The following is a 21,877-nucleotide window of genomic DNA, read 5'->3' as shown; positions in this document are numbered from 1 at the left end:
AAGGTTGGGTAGCGAATGCGGAAGTAAAAATCCTAGAAGTGAAGACGTGAATTTATAAACTCTAAAGGTAACTAAATAAACGTGGTCAAGTCTCTGGTAAATCTATTATTCGGTATTCTCATCATAGTAAATTACGATACATATGGTTTAAAGAATCTCCATTGAAAAAACTTCAGATTTTCCTCTCTCAAGTGGTCTAACTGCGCAAATCTTCTTACACACGCGTAGGTTAGGTAGTCATCCTAATTACCAAAATCTGCCGTCAATGACCTTACAATATTATACGTCTCTTATGATTAAAAGGAAGCTGTCGTCATTCTATATTACAATTCAATCCAAAATATTTTCTGTATATCTGCCTAATGGTTGCGGCTGAAAAACTGGATAAAATTCCATTCACAAATTAGTTGTCGTTGACCAACAAGTTAATGTTAAATACAAGTGAGGAAACTAACTTGGCAGTTTATTGACACCTTGAAAAATAATACGTTTATTGCTTTAGGCCTATATTGTTTACAGTGAATAACGTAGTATAGATGTTATAGGCTAGTATTAAGGATTATAAAAATGAGTATATCGATATAAGTCACCCCTTCTCGCTCAACTCCCACACTGCCACTGGCCCCTGACACTTGAGGGGGGTCAAAAAGGTTTGTAAACTTTTTTGACCCCCTCACAGTATCCTAGGTACCATATAAACAGTGGAGCCAACTCCCCACCATATAGTCCGATGAAAGTGTCATTTAAAGAGTTTGTAACTTCGGGCTGATCCATTTCAAGAAAGGTTTTTCTTAGGACCAAGGAATTTCTGCCACGACAGTTTGAATAGTTTATTGGAGGTTTGATTATCTATAATGTCATTAAATTGTTCTATCAATCTAAGAAAATTGGCAAAATCTGCCTGTACTGCACAAGCCTGGAAGTAAAACTGGTTTTCCATGGTGGCATTCAGTCAGTCATTCTTAACCGATTTTTAGGAACAACCACTCTTCGGAAAGATTTCGAACTTACCTCTGTTACAGGCCCTACAGTCTATAATTAGTTCAGATTCAGTGGATTCGCACATGCCCATTGTGGCAATCAACAAACTTGTCCTGGAACTAATCCTGGCCCTTGCCCAGCCAGTACCCACCAGTTATAGCTTTTTCATCTGTATGGGACCTGGTTCCATTTTGGCAAGGGTATTTTGAAAAACAATTGTATATTTCACCCAGTCATTGATGTTTTCTTACCATGTTTTCTTGTCGAAATCAGTCACTACAATTTGTATTGGTCTGTGTGGGAATGCTTGAAGAGTATCTTCCCAGCCACTCAATATGTGTCACTACCATCTATCAAATAGATAAATCAGATAGACAAAGAATAAAAGGCTGCAGCTAGTTACATCAGTATCTAGCAGCGGAACAAACTGAGTTTGTTGTTAATTCTAAAAAAAAGGTTATTTACTTGGGCGCACTGTGAGGTTCTTTGGATTTACTGCGTCCCAAAGGAATGATATTTGTATAGTGAATGTTACATAAGAATTAATTCTAATATGGATATTCAAGATGTAAGTTTTGAGTTTGACACGCCCAGTGGGCTTCATTACAAAGGATTTATTTTGAAATTTTAAGTCCATTTGATTAGCGAATAGTTCAGGTACTAGCTGAAATAGAATATATGCTTATTTAGCCTAAATGATAAGGTTTTGCACCATTAGCTTGTGAGTTTTATGATGCAATTTCTCTTTTCAAATATTAATTTCATTTCATCGTCAGCCTGTAATGATAGCCCTTATTTATTTGCAGACGAACAAAATGGCAGAAAAACTGACAGAGATTGAATTATCAGGAATACAATTACATGATACTCAACCACGAGTACTTAAAGATCCATCGTATAACATATTACAGGTACATTTTCAAAAATATCACTAATATTCTCTTATCTGGTAACTTGGGTTCTGGTAACATTTAGAGTTTTAGTTTATCGAAAATCTATGTAGCCTATGTTTTCAAAATCTAATGACTGAACGTCCTTCGGGAATTTGTGGGTTTTGGATTGTTATTTCAATCAATATGTTGTGTGTATAGAGAAATTTTCACGGCTTTACTCTGGCGAGAGAAGATGAATACCTCGCTCTAAAGCTTTTTACGTGATCGATCATCCTTAGAATGTTTTAAAAATGGCCTGGCTAACCTGGGAAATTCTTGATTTACTTTTTTTTTCTTGTTATCAAAAAAGCATTGCAAAATATTGATATCGATGCTACTGAAAATCCTAAATATGAAAGAAAGATGATATGAAACTGTGTATTTATAGGCAAATACGTACTTAGGTGACTTGTTGGTGAGTTCAATTAGAGAAATTTTAGTAATTTGTTCCTCGAGGAAGCACGAAATATTCTGATTGATGAAATTAGAATTATTGAAATACCATAATCTAGATTTTGAATAATTATGCATATATATATATATATATTTACCACCAGTCCTTGATAGAATGATCAATGCACGAATTCCTTTTCGATATAATTTCTATATGTTACGGAGATCCTGTTCTTTTTATCCAGGAACGGTCGAGTAAGGTGAGTAGCAGGATAAATATACTCTACAACATTATGGATTATCTATTGGAGTTTTCATTTACATGATTCTATTGTTATTAACCATTTACCAGCTAACGATATGAACATCTAAAATCATGGTTACTGACATAGAACATTAATATATAATCCACTCATAATTACCATACGGTAGCTTTTCAGCTTTAGGGTTTAGTTTGACATAAGGTATTTGGCTGTCAACAGAGGAACAAGGCTTGTGTGTCAAATTGAGTGGGTTTATTCATTGCGCAGAAAATTTCTATTTAAAATCAGGAATTGTTCCAAGAAGCTTCTTGAACTACGGACAGGCCTTTATGAGAGTCTTTATCAGTCTTTTTATGCGCATACTTCTTGGATTTCACTAGGCTTACTGCACCTCCGTAACTTACACCGGAAAAAACCTCACCCAATAACCACTGAAATTTTAACTGTATGATTGCTTGATGTAATGATCATCTAAATACTTCCATTCCTTGTTATTTAAAGATACGCGTAATGAATCTTTTTAGGACAAAATATTTGCCTCTGAACCAATTCATTTACAATACATTCTTCTAATTATTGACCGTAGTTGTAGACTTCGTTAGAATCATCAAAAAATGCTTCTCGATTTATAATTTATATCATTTCATTTTAGGAAGATGATATTGAAACACCATATGGTCTCATACATGTTGCAGTTCAAGGGGATAGATCCAAACCAGCTATACTCACTTACCATGACATCGGAATGAATCGTAAGTATATGTATAACTTTCTAAGAGAACCTGATATTCTTGGTTGTGAGTCCTATTTAACTGGATTTATCATGGACCAAACATTCAGATTCTAACTAAATTTTTTTTTTCAGATGTTACATGTTTCCAGGGATTTTTTAACTATTCCGAAATGCAACCGATTTTACGTCACTTCTGTGTATACCATGTGAATGCGCCTGGGCAGCAGGAAGGTGCTGTACCTCTAACTCAAAGGTGAGACGTTTCACAGTTTTACCCTGATAGATTGATAAGTTCGTATTGATTTGAAGATACATGGAATATTTAGTTTGGTTTACGTACTGTGTTTTTCCCGAGTAGGTTTTTTAATGTTTCAAAAGCATCATTTGTTAATATTGTTTGATGTGTTTAGTGAATCGGCTGTTAAAGCTAAGAGCGTATCTTCACGTAAATATGTAGTTGAATCCGCATCTTTAACTACACTATTACCAAGGTTTGATTTTGATAAGTAGTTTCTGTTATTGCGGCTTTTGTTGAGAGATACGTTGAGAGATACGTAGTAAACAAATTAGCTGCGACTATGCCAGGTGTGGATTGCTCATCTGTGACTGGCAGCTCTTGTGTTTACTCCTCTCGAAGCGATTATGCGACAGTGTAGTGAGCTGTCTCGCGGCTTTGGAAATTTTTGTTCTAGTTAATTGCTTTAATTGATTCATGGCTTCAGTTCTCAATTGAATTATGTCAAGTTTTTTTTTTTTTAAATTTTATTAACAAATTTATGATATGTTCAATATTCTGTTCGATGATTTAGTAATCTTCCTATCATCAAAGATAGTTATATTGAATACTAATCTATGTACTTCTATCATCATTAGCATTGATATATATGGGTAAGTTCATTGAAAAAGGTCAGGGTCTTCTGTCCAAACTTATTACCTTTAGTACAAATCTAAGCTGTCTTCATACTACATGTACTTTTTGATTACATTATATATATACTATTATTACTATATGATTAGTTAGGTCGGTTTTCCTTCTATTTTAATAAGATGCTTGATCACTTTTTATGATTAGTATTGATGTACTGGTATTATGAAAACAGTATGATTTTCGTGCATGGTTTGCCCCATTTTAACCTTTTTAAACTTCTACTCGACTGATGAAATGATCACACCTTTTTTTTCCGCAATCATCAGGAAATGATATACGGCATAATTTAATCGAATCATAGTTGTAGGTATAGATTTTCTGTCTGATTAGCGTATGATATGAAATCCTGTCAGCACTCATTGTAATCAATCACACGTACGCATTTCAAATGTGTGTAATCAATTTTCTTTTTAATCAGATTTTCAAATTTAAACCGCGTGATTTTAATGAGATTTCTATTGTATCTGATGCCCTGATCATTAATCAATAATTAAACTAACTTAATCAACGATCTCGACTTTCCAACACCTCAGAAAATGATATATGTCGACGGTCATTAATGTTTCTAAACGATTAGAATAAACGAGCTCTCGGACTAATAATTCAGGAATATTGAATGGAGCTATTAAGAGTAATCTTTACGGCATTGAACTGAAAATGGATCGTTGCAAATTTAAATTCGACAGGCGGATGCTTGTGTAATGTGTGATGATGATAGCTCATTAATTAACGCAAGGTACGCTCAATTCTACCAGTTTTAAAACACAATTCAGGGGTTTCCTTTAAACGACTTGGGATTTAAAAAGGTTGATTTTGATAAGATGAAGGTGTTGATTTCTGTTTTCTCGTGTGTCTTGTGAAGTCCCAGAATCGGCCATGTTTTCAAGAGAGTAAATTTATTATCTTGTGTGAAAACTCTTGAGTTGCAAGGAATTGAAATAACTGATTTAATGTTTGTCTGTGGCTGTAAGTTCATTCGGTGCTGTTTCTGAAATGAACAGTTGGTTACCGGTATTAATCTGTAGCATAATTTCATCAGACTTAATGTAATTCATTATTCAAGTCATTGATTTGTTCGTCATTTCTACAAGAAATACCAGTTTGATTTGCGTGTGCCTGGTAAACTGGGTACGGAGCCGATGATTGCTTTGGCATCTATCAAGTAAGATATTGCTAATATTCTCCGATCGGAACTCCGCGCAAGCCGCTCTTTGTCACGAATGTTTTGCTTGTATTCCCGGCATGAGAGGAAATATTTGTCAGTTGATTCAAGAGAACTCGGTGTTCTGTTATGAATTATCGATATTTGAAAATTTTCCGCATTCTAAGGATTAGTGCATTGTATGTGAACTTAAGAAATTCTTCAGCACTTCATCACTCAATCTACTTTGCATTTAACAAGATATGGCTTCTTCATAGACATTTTTGTTTTATACTGTTGTTGTTTTTTTTTGTTGTATCATTTTCTATTAGAAATGTTTCCCCGATGCGTGAAACTCTCCAGATTACCAGAACATTCTCTCCCGGGACCCCTGACTTCCTCGATTCGCGAGTCTAGCTATGAATTATTGATTTTAGATTCTGTCTTGTTTTTATTGGACACAGAATTTACCCAATGTTACTTAAGATTTCATCTTTAATGAAAGCAAACGCAGAATGCTGTAACAAATCTAGGTACTTTTCCTTCCATCGCTACTGCTGACATAGCATGAGGGAGGTATACAATAAATACATTACAATTTTGTCTTCTATGGGTGAATGGTTTCGACATGCAGTGGTCAAATGGAAAATCCTCCTAAAATAAAAATGATCATAGTGTAGATTTTTGTTGTTAGCCATGTAGATGAACGACCGAATAGGATAGCCTCCCGCCTACGTATTTGATGCTTATTCAACCTTCCTTTTTGTCACGCTATTTTTCTTTGCGTAAACGTTTATCAATTGAGTCTTGAGAATATTTCTGTTCTAATCTTGTGCATGTTTTCCCAGTGATGGTGCGAAAAGAGATGAAAAAGCAAGTCTGTTGACCGACGCTTCTAAAACGACCAGGTAAAGAGCACTGATTGAGCTAACTTGCTGTGAATAGTGTAATTTCTATACCATCACTGTTCATTATTTCTTCGTGGTTTATCGGGTCTTTTCAAATTTATCACCTACGTATATCATAACTGAGCCAGCCCTATAGCTTTGCAAGAAGTTCAGATGGATAGATCCAAAGCAACATGGTGCAGAGCACAAGAATCACTTAAGTCCTTGTAATGGGCTTGATGCTTAGGTTGGTGTTAGTAAAAGCCTGGTCTTATCTCAAGTCTTGTGTATACGGTGTATAAGAAAACCTTCTTATTGTGCTTTGGTTGAGCAGCTCTGAATGATATGGCTTTTATTGATGGATGAAAAGACTATTGTATAAAACCTGGTAAACGCTGGTAATGTTTAGGTCTGTCATTATTTTCTGTTTCCGACCACAGCGTAGTTCATAAATGTGCAATGCTATGAAATTCGTGGTTCTCTCAGACTTAACGAACTGTTTGAATATCTTATGGCGTCCAGTTTTGAAACTATGCATTCCTGGTATAGATCGGCATCAGTAGCTTCCACCATTCTTCAATCTATGCTTTATGAGCCATAAAACTCCGTAGGAAGGGGCTGCTGTATTGCATAGAGGAAGCTAATCAGTAGCTGGCTGTATTTTGAGGCAGTATCTGATGTTGCAGATTCATAGATCAAATTAGGTGTACAAATGAGCTGTGCTGTGGTCAGTTTTTCCGTGGTCACCTCTTTATTATTTTAACAGACTATGGAGCTAGTCTTTCTAATACCTCTAAAGCTCTAACCTTATGACTTGGTGTATAATTTACTCATACATTTTATTACCGTGCTTATTTCCTTTTTTGTACCTAGTTTCGATTCGTTAGAATTCTATCACTATCTTCTCTCATCTATTCTTTCTTCTTTAACGTACTATTCTTAAATCATAAGCAAAAATATGGAAGAATATTTTTTCCGAATGCAGGGAGAATGCTGTATCAACTTCTTTGAATGATTTTATCGGTGGATATTTATTTCATTTTCAGAGGTTCATACTCGAATCAATGAACTAATGTGTATTTATTAAACTGTGCAACTTATGATATTATATATATAAAAGAATAGTCATTCTAATGGTAGAGAAAAATTCAGTAGTTTAGTCAGGGTCTAACATTAACATCATACTGTAAATTACAGTACAACTGGAACCCCAAACAAAACTAATACAGACAAGAAACTTTTCTCGATCAGGTAACATTAGCTGTTGTAAATTAAATGTAGATGTACACGGCTTGTCAATTCCTCAATTGTGATCATCTGATGAAAAAAATATGTGTGCCGGCTACCAAAAGGTGGTCCAACTGAAAATATAGGTTTTGACCAGCTGCCATTTGATTCGTCGATAGTAGAACTTCGAGAGCTGGTCTTAACTTTTTGACTACCGTATTCTCTCGGTTCCATTTTCTGATGAAATCTGTTCGGTCTTATTGCTGGACATTAGATATTGAGGAACGAATGAGCCAAAGCATATCTAAAAAAAAATGTTGTTAGAGCGTGTTCTACAAATGCCTAGACATTGAATGGCTACAGAAGGGAATTTGCATACCTTGGAAAGCCATTGATTCTGTTAGTGGCAGTTAAATTGGTAAATTCAGTATTACCGGATATGTATATCAACATCAAGTTGGTTTTCAGCTTAAGTAATCATTAATCATCAGGTCAGGCTGGTGACAAAAATGTAAATACCCTTCACTTCGTTGTTTGGAAACTGGGAAAATGTCGAATGTTATGTTGTAAAATTCATGTATTCATCAATACATCATGCGAATCAATATGAAGCAATCAGGCGTTTGTTATGCAATCAATCAGCTAAAACAGCAATGGTGTACCGCCACAGTAGTGATTAATGATCAAATTGAATAGCTAGCTAGAATAAATAGAGGGGGCGAAGTTATACTCTTAATCAGACATAGAAAGAACGCTGCGTCGATGTTTATTTCTCTGGAATACCAAAAAATGTGTGAATTCCTATAAATAAAATAGATAAGATCATCGATTTAGCATGTTTAATGAGATATGGGGAATTGGGTGGTACGTAGTTTTCAGACAGTGATATACAGAATTTATTGCGAAGAGACTTGGCTCGGTTTTTACGATTCTGATTGTCTCTCGACAACATTGTCAACAAGTTTACGTTAATCTACATAAAAGTCATTCTTCGGCCAATGCCGCTTATTCTGAATATCAACTGTTATTTATGTCCTCGGTTTCCGGAGTTTAACCTTTCTCTCAATACAGACTTTCACGCAATTCCGGGCTTATCTACCATGGGATTCGTAATATAAATGTTCGTGTAGATTAGCTCCAAAGTATAGTGTAAATAAATGACTTGTATCATTCTCTAAATCATCATCAACTTTCAGTATCAAATAATTGTTTTTTATCCCAGGTGTTGTAAGTTTATGATATTGTAACTGAATATTATTGTTATTATTGTCATCGATGTGTCAAACTAACCGCTTTTTGTCTTATTTCTGCTTGCTGTGCATTCTTGGCATAAAAACAGGAGTGAAAGTGTCGACAAAGGAGATCCATCATCCCATCATTGGTTTGTAGTAACATTTTAAATGTCTCTTCACTGACTGCCAGTGCTGCTGGTTTTGGTTTCATCCAAAATGTATCCACAAAGCATTTTAAGATACATATTTATATATATCATGTATATCTGAATGATTTCCGATGGCTTTGTCGATGTATTCTGGATGAGTTCTAGGTAAGATGACCGAAGCCTGTGTCAGTCAGAGAAAATTGTTGTATCTCAGATTGCATGTACACCATGCTTGTAGTGGATGCCTTGCAAATTTGTAAAGTCTACATTCGGCCTTTTTTATTGTACACATTTGGTTTTCGGTTTCTTGGTTGTGGTGGACGAAATAGTCTTGAGTTCTCTGAATCCAAATGGGGTCTGATGAGGGAAAGAAAAGCAAGTTTGTCCTAAATTTTCTATGGAAAGGAGACCAGAACCCCACCAATGTTTTGTTTGCAGCCCTCGCATTGCCAAATCTGCCCTTTTTGAATTAAGAGCAAATTTCAAGGTCCTAAAGAGAATCCTAGATTCGCCCTTGAATGTACAATAAGAAATGGCTTCACTTTCACAATAGAGCTTTGACATTATCTGTTAACTACATGCTTAGCTCTATTTTATCTGTAAACATTATTCAGTAGAACTCACTTTTTTTACATTTTTTAAATCCGGATTTTCACTTGATTGGGATGAAATATTTGGTTCATTTATCCTGGAGCCATGTAAACTATTATTCATAAGTCAGATTACTTAATTTGGAGAAATCTGGCAGACCCTGCCTAGTCATTAGTATGAAGTGAATTCTACTGTAGAAGAAGATGGTCGAGAACCTTCTAGGATCTCGTTAAGAGACTATGTCATAGATCCTGACTGATACATTATGGAATTTATTTTTTCTTGCTCCCATCACATTCGTATTTTTTTCAAAATTCTTCTATGTATTCATTAGTGTCACCATCACGCCACCGCCGCCCGGATATCATTTCTATAATGGCAGCGATCAAGTTAGATATTTGCATTAAAACCTGTCTAACGGAGGCGCACAGGCACATCCATCAAACATTGAACGTTATACGAGAATTACTGCCGAGAGGTTGTTAATCTAAGGGCTAAAACATGTCAAATGCCGAAAGAAATCTACATTGATTATATGCATTAGAACAAGATGGACGTAGCTGTGATCCAGTTTCTTTTTACATTCATTTATTGCGTATCCAAGGTGAAAATGATGGTAACATGAGGTGTTACACAGACCTGACTTGCATTACGAGTAGTTATTACTCTTTTGCGAGCTCGATAACTATCAAACTTATCAAATGACTCTGAAAATCGGACGGAATGAATTCTAATCCAATTGAATTACTATTTTCAATGAATAATTACTATCAGTTGCGCTGAAAACTACTGCAAAGGAAGACACCTGGGTAGTTTGGTCTGTGTTGTATGAATGATATCATATTCGGCTCCAACTTCGTATATGATAACCACGATTTCCCTGTGGATGTCATGTTGTTCGCCTTGCGCCGGGCTACCAGGTTTTATCTACTCACATTGTTTTGAGATCGAATTAAAGATTGAATTTTCTTACGCATCGACGCCGATATTGTAACCATGGTAACGTAAATGGCCAAAATGGTTGGTGCTCTTTACGATGTGTTCGGTGTGTGATTGATATCTGAGATTAATGTACGTGGACGGCCATGATTAGCCCAAATGGTTCTCCCTATTTCTCTAGAGAGCTATAGACCATGGTGATGATTTTATATCAACCCCGTTGACGCCGGCTGTAATGCTCGGCGTATGAACCGTAATTGACTTATTTCTTTTTGCGAGAGAAATTCCTCGAGGATTTCGCGCTGGAAATTTGTTTGTACAGAAATTTTAGATGATTCGTTTCGTAAGAAATCTTATCTTACCCGCGAGTGCCGGTAACATCCGATTGCACGCGTGTCTAGTAGTCTCGATAAGTCTTCATTTGGGATGAGCATGGTTGGATTGGCGTTAATACAAACCAATAGAAAGGAGAGTGAAGCTTTCTCTATTTGGTTATGTGATTAGTTTGCAGATTCAGTATTTGTTCCTTCCTATGCGTCATTAATTAGTTGTTCCAGCATCTATAATTAGTATTGGTCAATATACCTGCATTTTCTGCATGAATTGCCTAGTGCATTAACAGACGTTTCCATGCATGGACAAAAAGGCATTAGAATATATTAAGATCGATTTTGATTTTCAATCTACCCTATATAGAAATTGACCAAAATATGTTAACGAGCTGCTGCATTGAGATGACAATTATATTCTTGTAGCATAAGTTTGTGTGAATCATCTGAATTTGCTTTCGTTTGATGTCGATCGATCAGTGAATGATGTTTGGTATTATTCAGCGAACGTAGCCGGGTTATTTACGCTGAGACGTTGAAGTTCATCTGCTTTCTATTGATCAACTTGTTATCAGCGGGATCCGAATTGTCACACATTCAGATACATCGCCAGCTAATCCGTGAATACCGCTTCGGTAGAACGGAAACAGTCGTAATACGTAAACATCACCGATCGTAGGCCGCTGTTGTCAATTACAGTCCAAAAGTTGTCTTGAATTTTAGGACGTGTCTCAAGTTGTTAGATCGGCTACAGAACTTAGATTGAAGTCTAAGCCACGGCTATGGAACCCGCTCCTGATATGTGCCAAGGTGCTGAGTTTTTTCCAAACCGTCTATTCGACGCTGTAGTTTCCTGATTTGAAAGTGTCGCTACGCATAGTTCTTTCATCTGACTGATAAACGAGTTTTCAGATAATTTTAATGCTATTAATCATCAAGAGGCTCGCTCTCTCTCTCTCTGCTCTATTGTCCCTGTAGAGATGACTGTTTCAGTGACTGAAGTTTTGCCGTTCAAACATTAATTGAATCGATGTTTTATGATGAAATATGGATTATTGCATTTTTCTGAGCTGTTCTTCCATCCAGCATCTAGCAACGAGACCTACTCGACACTGCTTATATAGTCTAAAAGGCCTCGTCGTTTTTCCGTGGAGATATAACATTTATTTACGTATAGGTTATTATATCTCTATGTTAGGACCGAGTAGTGGACACCTGTATTAGTTAGAAATATGTATAAGCTTCTGAATTCGAACACAAACTTGAAACCTTGTTATGTGATCGATGGTAATTTTTTCTGAGAAATTCCGACTTTCAACCATAGAAGGATTGTATATTCAGATTTCAATTCGCTCAGTTGGAAATTCGATATCCACGTATAACAGGGTTTCAAAACTACACTGAATACACACTGATCCCATTGTTCTGATAAACATCCCTCACTTTTTTCTCTCTTTGATCAATTACGAAACTGTGCTTCTCAATCATTTGTTGACATTTGTTGACTACTTGATTCATGATAGATAAATTCATTAGATTTTATCATATTCATAAGTTGAAGTTAACTATAGGTTTAATATGATTAAATTACAATTGAAATATATAGACCAAAATTCAATGAGATAACAGAGAGACAATTTAATTCAGCTTAAACTTAACTCTATTTTTGAACATATTTTAATCTATAGGTCTGGATATCCTACTATGGATCAACTCGCTGAAATGTTGGTGCCAGTACTACAGTTTTACAAGTAAGTTTACATGCTCTAGTACAAAATTATTGGTTTCGTTAGTCTAATCCGAGTATGATATGTGTAAAGATGACAACTGTGAAGACATGATTCAGAATTCAGTTTTACGGAACTGTGAAATAATCGATGATAGATCGATAAGAGTCACATTTTATTGATTCGATTGATTGGCGATTTGTATTTCAGTATCCGTGCTATCATTGGTTTTGGCGTCGGAGCTGGTGCTAATATTCTCAGCAGACTAGCTGTAAGTATATAATCTATCCGTCTTTTAATTGATCTGCTGTCAATCATAAATGAGCTGGTAAAAAACCAGGAGCCTGATATTGATATCTTTTACCTTATTCCCTAATACTTGACTGTAGTACATCCATACAATATATATATATACACATATACATATACATATACATATACATATACATATACATATACATATACATATACATATACATATACATATATATATATATATATATATATATATATATATATATAAATATACGTGTACTAACTTTGATTCTATACGTAATTACACAACTGATATCCAGTTTATTTCATAGTTTCTAATCGTAATCATAGCTTGATATCTAGCAGAAAACAACTTTATTGTCGGATAAAGAGTAAGCGGGAATGATTGTATATGTACTTGTATGTCATCCTCTTTAAGAAAGAATATTCTCGTGTTACCCGTATGCCTATGTATCTTTTTAATGATATTCTGTATATGAGAGCGATTAGATTATTGCGCGGTATATGTTTTTTTGCATCGTGCTAGTGACAAGCTAGTAATGTAATATCAGTATTGTCAATACACGAACGTTTTGCCGATTTATTCATCGATGGACTATCATTTACAACGACAGACACTCCGATGAGAAATTGCTCCGTGCTCGGAATCGCTGCGAATGTATAGATCCAGGTCTGAATATGTACACTGTATCTCCGTCCCTGGCAGAATGTATGGTTTTTATATGGATTATTCATATGCACTTTTATCGTTGTCTCGATTTTGCGATAATCATTATCATTGTGAGATTCCCGAAGAGATGATCTTCATGTCTTAAGTGTCTAAGGTTTCGTCTGCGTTTTTGAATGAAACTGCTCATGGCTTTCGTAGAATATTAAGCGACCTAAGCCCGACACTTGCAACTCATAGATAAGTTGTCTTCCTAGTTTCCATTAGCTGTGTGGCCTAATGCAATTGCTACTAATAGTTTTTGAAGTGTTTTCTCCAGTGCATCAGAGTTTTATTACCGGATACCTACGTGTATATCGTCATCATTCTAAAGACATTTCCAATCATTCAAATAGTTGGTCATAATGGCAACAAAATCCAGATTCTCCTAGTGACAGGCTCACTACAGCCGTATGGACACAGAGTCATTTATATAACGGACATCTTGGTTCTCATTTAAAGCCAATCTTCTCGAAATTGACAGCTCATTAAATCTTTTGTATTGAAACTGTTGCCATGTTGTTGTGTAAGATTCTGTAGATGTTCATTTCTCTCGGGAAATAGAGGAATATTGTATTCAACCGTCCCTCTAATATACATGATACGGAAGAAGGCAGTCACTGAATTGTTTTTCTAATATAACGTCAGACTTGACAGTCACAAATTCTTGTCAGTACATTCCATGAATAATGCTATGCTGCATTTCATTGGCAGGCTATAGATAAGACATAACGGGCAGGATCAGCCAGTGGAATGGCACTGAAATGGCTGCTATTCGTGGCACATTTTATTGTTTAAGATCCTTCAAGAATTCCCTCTCGTTAAATGAGTTTCCATTACGAGGGGCTTTCCTATCGAAAATAAGATTTTATTGAACTTCACAAATTTCTTGACGTTTTGTGAATAATCTCGTCAGTTCACAGGGCATATGCGAGCTGAGTGTCTCATGTTTTTACGACATGAAATAATGTGATTTGTGTCAGTTATAAAGTTTGTTCGAGACAAAATTGATTGATACGTGCAATAAAGTCACGGGCTTAAAATGTCATCTCTCTGCGTGCCACTGCAACCAGTAGCGACGAACATCTCTCCACGCTCCACGCGTGCTCAGATCAAAGAATTTATATGTCGCCTTTATTAGTCAATTGCATGTCGTGTAATCAGAGTTCAATTATGGGTCAAAGAAGATATTTCGATAATTCTTCCAAAAGTTCAGAAAACAACAGACCAATTTTTCATCAATCTGTCCACCATATATTCTTAAAGGAAGCCTTCCTTGGATCATAATCGATTTTACCCGGTATATTGTATGCATATTGTAGTTTGATAATTTTGTTGCCCTTATTCGAAGTATGTTTGATGACCTTTTGAATCAATTTGATGGAAATAGAAAGACTCTCGCTGCATGATGCATCAGTAATAATTGGATGAACGCGACTAGATTCTCAGCACTCTACAGAATATACGAGCCAGGGATGAAAGTAAACCCAACTGGGTGTAATCAACCCAGCAATAAACGAATAAACAGCCATTGCCGGAATTGCACAGCCATAACGGAAAATCGTTTGCCTCTCCATGTCGTCTGTATCTTGGCAACTAAACCTAATGGATGAACTGTCGGAGCAAGGTTATTGTTGAATGAAGGTCACAGACGTGCATCTGTATAAATGAATCTGGACAAAACCTAATCTAATCCATTGATTTCATTCGCTTTGAAGCTCTTGTTATTGTGAGAGATTTTTCTGCCTGCTTTGATGATTTGTGGTTGTTAACATCGATTTGTATTGCAGCTACACCCACCTACGCAATGAGGAATCTGATTCTAGTCTACTTATTGGAGGATTTTATTTCCCCTTTGGGTACTGTATTCACATGACACCTCGGGTTTATCTTTTGGGAATATTTCAAGTATTCCTTTCATAACGCAAAGAAATACATAAATCATATTGGAAAAAACTTCTTATGCTGCAAACCTGCAGTTGATTTTCATGCTTCATTTTGATATGCTTCCTGACAAATTTGATAGCGCAGGTAACACGTCCAGTGAAGCCTCATTCTAATGACTTCAGATATAATGATTCATCGGTTATTACAAACCTAATATTTCATCCCAAGAGTGACAATTTTAACGATTTCATACTGGATATAATGAACTATCGGTTATAACGAACATATTTTCTGGTTCCCTGAAGTTGTTGTAACAAGGTTCCTTTGTAGCAGTATGCAGTATGTGCAGATCAAAGCCATGTCTCGGTTTGTCTGGTATCACCCACACACCACCCTGGTACTGTGTATAATCAATTGCTTCGATTTATTACATTAATCGCAAGTAAATTATAAGATGATATCATTGCGGAAATTGTGTATTGCACTGAGAAATAGACCTTGGATAGAGCTAATAACTGATTACTGCATTCATAAATCTATAATCTTTATCTAATACATCCTTAATCTGTCCTGTGGTTAGATACTTAAACTTGTCATTTCGAGTTGTGTCTATCATTTATCTATTTGTCAAATGAACCACCGTGCTCATTCATTCTATTGTTATGACTAAAAACTGGCTGCAGATTCGCTGAGATTAAGACATATATGACAAATGATAAAGTTGCATCGATCCTTAAAAATCAAGCGTCACTGTTTGTGTTTGTAGTCGTGATCGTCAGTTAGTTATTCAGGTTTTCTTCATCTCCTTCATTTCCATGTTGTAGACCAAACAACTATCTTAAAAAGATCAGGTCATAAAACATGCATTTTGTGTCTGGCTTGTTGATAGACCCGCCCGCATTTTATTGCTCCATGTGACATCCCGTAATCGTAGAAGCAGACATTCATTAATGAGGTAACCTTTCGCTGGGTATTGATTTTGCCATTGATTTTCTGTATGTCCACCCACGATGTATGCCAGCCAGTTTGTCTGTGAACGACCAAAATCACGTCCAATCCTTCAAAGACTTCATACCATTAGACAACTAGGCTAATAGCGTTTTTCTATTAATGCCAACTACTTAAGATAATGACTATATTGCTTCTATAAAGTCTCCATTAACTGATAGCAATTTACTGGTTCTTGTAGGACAGCTTCTTCAGTTAAATCTCCTCGAGGCATTAATTTGTGATTTCCAGTTTAAGTCTAATAATCTATGCAGTGTACAGTGTGCTACAGACATCAATACCTGGAAGACTATTTATCTGGAGTCATAGTTTTACTTTGTTAGATAGGCCTATTCCGGTATCAATTTTATGAAAAAGCTTGTTGCTCAAAATGTATTCTGTTGTTTCTTTATAGTTAGCTCATCCAGATAGAGTTGATGCATTGTTTCTCATTAATCCAACTGCTGGTGTAACAGGGTGGTCAGAATGGGCATATCAGAAGGTGAATAACCCAGATCGTTCTTCTCATTTATATTCCTGATGAGATCGCAGATGACCAGTAGAAGCAGTCACAGACAAAGTGTATATGATAATATTTTTTTCATATTTTAGCTGAACACGTGGTATTTAAAGGGAGGAAACATCACAGCTTTCACAGAGGGATATTTACTTTGGCACTGGTTTGGAAAGGTATATTCTTTACATGTACTGTCTGCAGTTCAATTTACATCGGATTAGCATCTATTTTATGAGTGAATAGCTTTGAAATTTCCAAGAAAATGCGTTGATGTAGAGTTTATTGAATTAGCCTTACATTGCAAGACGCGTGCTGTGACAAACATGATGTGTTTATTTGCTGCGAAATATTTCTAATGAAATTTGAAAGATGATGCTCTTTGAGCCGAAGCCATTAGAACACACCTGCTAACTGAAGCGTTAGAAATGTTTCATTTAATCATAAAATCCTGTCGGAAACCGACGATATCAATCATGATAGTAAATTTGATAGGTTGTTTTGCAGGATACGAAGGATAGAAATCATGATTTAGTGCAAGTGTACAAGGAGAACATCAAAGCTATTAATCCTCACAATCTGGCCATGTTCATTGATTCATACATCAAGTAAGAACTGTCAACGCATGCAACACAAAGTGTTCATTATGGATCATTGTCTTACCGTAATTTGAAAACCCACTAAGCAATCTTATTTGCTGATCACATGTCAAACACAAAAAGTTGATTCCGGAATATTCGCTTATAGTCATCTGTCTTATCCAAGGCAGCAACTAACATGATGCCATGCTCCAATAAACAAATGTCTGTTTTGATGATATCATTGTTTCTTTTCTTTCAAGTCGAACTGACTTAGGCATCATTCGAAACACAGATCCTCTCAGAAAAGTGAAATCTCTTAAGTAAGTTCTTGTTCACAGCTGTGTAAAACTTTTTGGTAACCTGCAAGAAAATCTTGATATATAGAATTTATAATCAGTACGATGAACGAATGCTATCAGTAATGATTGAGTCGGATATGAAGCCTTTATTCCTGTATGTTTCCCGGTCAAATCATGATGTATGAATTATTTTCCTAGCTTTACAAATGCCCTCAGGTAACCTAAATGTCTATAGCCAACATAGCCTTTACTTTCAGAAAGAAAAATGTGTTTGTGTTCAACATTTTGTTTCATAATTTTAGATGATGTGCATGCGTAGATTAAATTTATGCATGGAATTTCATTTCATCACACATTATATATGGATACATATATTAGTTTTAGCATACTCTGCACTTGAGGTATTTTTTTTTACATAATAATCATTTTACTCCAGTGGTGGGTATACAGTATTTCTTCTGAGACCGGTGAATGAGTTCTCAATCAATATGCATGCTCACGTACAGTAAACGCATGGAAAATCTTCTGTATTCATCCTATAATTCTACTTGATCATTCCTTACCGGGAATAGATAGATAGACTTGAGTCTGTCTGTTCTCAGGTTTAGCTATGTCACATTTTTCTGAATTCTCCCGGATTTGTGATTGAATCTATGAATAACTCATTTCTGTATTCAGATGTAACATAATGTTAGTCGCTGGTACTGGATCTCCTCATTTAGACGACTCTGTAAATATGTATGGCAGATTAGATCCTGTAAACTCGAATTGGATGAAGGTAAACATTGGCGGAGAAAACCTGTTAATATTTCGTAGTGTGAGCAGCACTTTCCTGATGAGCCGTGGCTACCAATATTGTATTGCGTCCATGAATCTATCAGCTACCGTACTCCCTTTGATTACAAAATGCTAATGGGAACATTTTATTGCGAGCAAATACTGACATCTAGCTAGATAAAATCATCGCACTACAAAAAATGCTAGTTTATAGCTTTCACAGAGTTATCCACGCATAATCTAATATTCTTACCCAGCGTATAATGGGCTAGAATTGATAATGTTTTTGTATTTTCAACACATTTTAGATATCTGATTGCGGTGGTATGGCCCTTGAAGAACAACCAACTAAAGTGTGTGAGGCATTCCGATTATTCCTCCAAGGAATGGGACATGGTACGTTATATTAAAATATTTTTAATACGACCCTCTATGTATACGGTATACAGGGTCTTTTCTATCCTTCCTAACATGCTAACAACATTCTTCATCAACGATTTCATGTGATGATATTTCTTTGGAAGTGACACACCTATTCTTGGATGTAGGAACCCTTCCCACTGATTCTTCAATAATACACATCAATGACGAGAATGAATTACATCATGCACAGTTCAATTGTCTTATAGCTCATTTAAATGCCTTTCAGCACCTGGTTTAGATTTCCGAGCACTATATATTTTCATCAAATTTTTCCTTGTTATCGATGTTTAATATGGAAAGGAGAGATTGCTACTTCAAGTTTCAAGTTTGTTTAGTCTATACAATTGAACATGCATATGAATTTTGCTTGTATCCTTCACTATCATAATCTTTTTATATTTGCCAGCATTAACATTTCTCCTTTTCATATGAGTAATTTCAGATTTGATCACGGTTATGGAAATTCGCCTTGCTTTAACACATGTCTCTTATTTGTAATGTGTTTGTTCATTTGCAGTGCCTGCTTTGAAAGGACCGAAGCAGCGGCCATCTCTTGGTCGAGCTGTCAGCCAAGACGTTGGTTCAGCTTAAAAAACTTCACATAATTTCACTGTTTGTACATAAAATTGTGTACATAACTAAAAACAATTGTCATCAATTCGTGTACACACATAACTCAAGAATGTTATCACTGTAGTTATGATTCTTACGTTACTCTGCAATGAGAAATTATTGCGTAGTTACGTTCCACACATGCTTCAAAGTATTGTTACCATAATGGGCACAGGCAGTCTAGTCCTGCTATTTCCAATCTAAAGCCACACTATAAGAATAAGGTCATGTGTGCTTCAGTAAACTCCTACCAACAAGGTACCATATTAATCAAGTTGGTAAAAGCAATATTTACTGCATTTAAATCCTCGTGAATTAATCTAGATGTTATTAAATGCTTGAAAAATTGTTAAAGGCCTCATCAGGTAACACTGACTTTACAGATATAACCTCAATATTTGCATAATCCTTCAACCCTTTGAAGGATTGATGAATATCCATATCAATAAATGATATGCTTATGAAAAAAGGATATATATTATAACATGAATCAATGTTGTTTGCTTCATGCTATTGTTGTTATAATCAGACTGCTGGGACTAATAGTCTGGCTTTCTGTAACAGTATATGTTAAATATGGTAAGAAACATAGAATTCAATGCTGCTAAACGTGTGTCATGTACTAAATATCAGATATCATCATTCTTGTTGCAATTATTTTAGTACATGTAGCAGCCATTACTAGATAACAAGCAAACATTTTTGCGTTTAATGAATATAGTGAAATGAAGGTTTTGGGTCATTAGAATTTTATATTCATACGTAGATGAAATGTGTATTATTTGTACTTTTGATTTTGTAAATATGAAAAAAGGGAATTATTTATCGTTAACATTATTTATATTATTGAATAGAGTATGAGAATGCAAAGTTGTAAATACATTTTGTGATGTAATCTTATAACTGTTAAAAACGGGACAGATTTCTGAATTGTGTTTGATTTGTGTATAATTCAGATCTATAGCAATGAATATCTGGTTTCTAGATATTTTAACTCAGAGGATTGTAAAATATGGTGTTGTGAAACTGATATTCTATCTAAAAAGGCTCGTTATGCGTCTCGGAATGTGCTGAAATGCACCCTGTCCCAGTAAATGACTCTCGTGCATGGCTGTAGTATAAAGTGTTCTATTGATATATTATAGCAAACTATCTTATTTGGTTGCCCTGGAAATGTGTCTCAGGTTGTGGATTTACCGATGACCACATATGTATGTTAAACTTAAACCAGCCTGAAAGCTAGATTAAGTTGCCACTCATATGGAAATACATCTGACCACAGTCATTCTATTCATTTCCCCACACATGTTTTCTGTCTGTTAAGGTACTACCTATTTATATACATGTTTTTAAGTTTCTAATCTTATCAGTCTTTTGTTTTTCAATTTTTTCCAGTTCCAGCATTGAGTCAGAGCAAGTACGTCGCGGCACGCACTGCCGCACATCAGGAACCATTGCTGGATGACCCAATTCGTACTGCTTCCTGTTAGCTATACCTCCTTTCATAGATGTTGTCCGATGTATGTATGTATGTATGCAAGGGTTCTTACTGAGTACTAACCACCGGTTTACAAGAGATCCTTCAAAACGTTGCACGATTTTATGTGCATTAGTTCCGCATTTAATCTATGGAGCCATTGGCCGATAAAAGTTCCTATTCTATATACATATCACATGCTATCAACGTTACCAATGACTTGAACTCGTAATGCTGAAAGGATCATTGCATTAGTTGGAGGGTTTACGAGAAATCAAAAGGTCTTTGAGGCCTTCTTTGTATATAATGCTTCAAAAAGTGCATGAAGGGATAAAAAAATTCAATTGAAAATATTGCAACGGAAATGAATGAACTTCAAAAAATACATGTTATGGACCTTTGATGGATTGTTAACATTATATGGAGTTATAAATTTTTCTGGGTAAATTGTGATTAAAATGTCGTCATTCCAATCTCTTCACTTAGAATGGTCGAAATTATTTTTCTTGATAATTTTGAAGTAAGAACCCGATCAAATATGATGAATGTTTTTCTGTTTCATATGTTTCAGCCCATATTCAAATAGTCTTATACATATTACTGTGTACTGTTTACCTGTAGATGAAGTATTTGCAGCAGTAGCAGCAGCATGTCAGTTGTATTTCAGGACAAATGAATATGAAATATGTGGAAATGAAATTATCTTAATTGGGTAAACATTGCTTAATTCAGGTGGGAGCAAAAAATCTTGTCATCAAGTTCACATTCAACGATGTTTCAAATGCAGTGAATCTGAGTTAAGCAATGTTTATCAAATCATAGGCTCAATGCTTTATTAGAAATATAAATGAAACTAATATATGTATAAATTAAAATCTTGTATATA

General features: G+C 35.4%; 1 protein-coding gene across 11 annotated transcripts; it reads left to right on the top strand.

The window, feature by feature from the left end:
• Positions 1–2: 2 nt before the first annotated feature.
• LOC141902747 (protein NDRG3-like) lies at positions 3–21,346 on the top strand. Of its 11 annotated transcripts, none has more exons than XM_074790614.1 (17): positions 3–67; positions 1,788–1,892; positions 2,302–2,328; positions 2,552–2,566; positions 3,222–3,321; positions 3,435–3,555; positions 6,220–6,279; positions 8,825–8,866; positions 12,414–12,476; positions 12,663–12,723; positions 16,724–16,810; positions 16,921–16,998; positions 17,330–17,430; positions 17,664–17,723; positions 18,381–18,480; positions 18,788–18,875; positions 20,910–21,346. In XM_074790614.1, the coding sequence occupies exons 2-17, from the start codon at positions 1,797–1,799 to the stop codon at positions 21,002–21,004; spliced, it is 1,194 nt and encodes a 397-aa protein (XP_074646715.1). In that variant the 5' UTR covers positions 3–67; positions 1,788–1,796; the 3' UTR covers positions 21,005–21,346. The 11 variants fall into 11 exon arrangements, with proteins under 11 accessions (XP_074646715.1, XP_074646718.1, XP_074646720.1 ...); XM_074790617.1 differs by having other exon boundaries at positions 19,420–21,346; XM_074790619.1 differs by lacking the exon at positions 8,825–8,866 and adding an exon at positions 4,176–4,190.
• Positions 21,347–21,877: the final 531 nt, after the last annotated feature.

The sequence above is a fragment of the Tubulanus polymorphus genome, chromosome 3, assembly GCF_964204645.1.
Source record: "Tubulanus polymorphus chromosome 3, tnTubPoly1.2, whole genome shotgun sequence".
NCBI lineage: Eukaryota > Metazoa > Nemertea > Palaeonemertea > Tubulaniformes > Tubulanidae > Tubulanus > Tubulanus polymorphus.
The sequence above is the reverse complement of the archived record's forward strand: the minus strand, read 5'-3'. Positions and strand labels throughout refer to the sequence as shown.

What these genes read in the sequence shown, in the direction of transcription:
- LOC141902747 (XM_074790614.1), top strand. Translation starts at nt 1,797, where the DNA reads ATGGCAGAAAAACTGACAGAGATTGAATTATCAGGAATACAATTACAT. An exon ending in GCTGTACCTCTAACTCAAAG is followed by an intron (nt 3,556 to 6,219) that starts GTGAGACGTTTC and finishes ATGTTTTCCCAG; the next exon opens with TGATGGTGCGAAAAGAGATG. An exon ending in TAAACTCGAATTGGATGAAG is followed by an intron (nt 18,481 to 18,787) that starts GTAAACATTGGC and finishes AACACATTTTAG; the next exon opens with ATATCTGATTGCGGTGGTAT.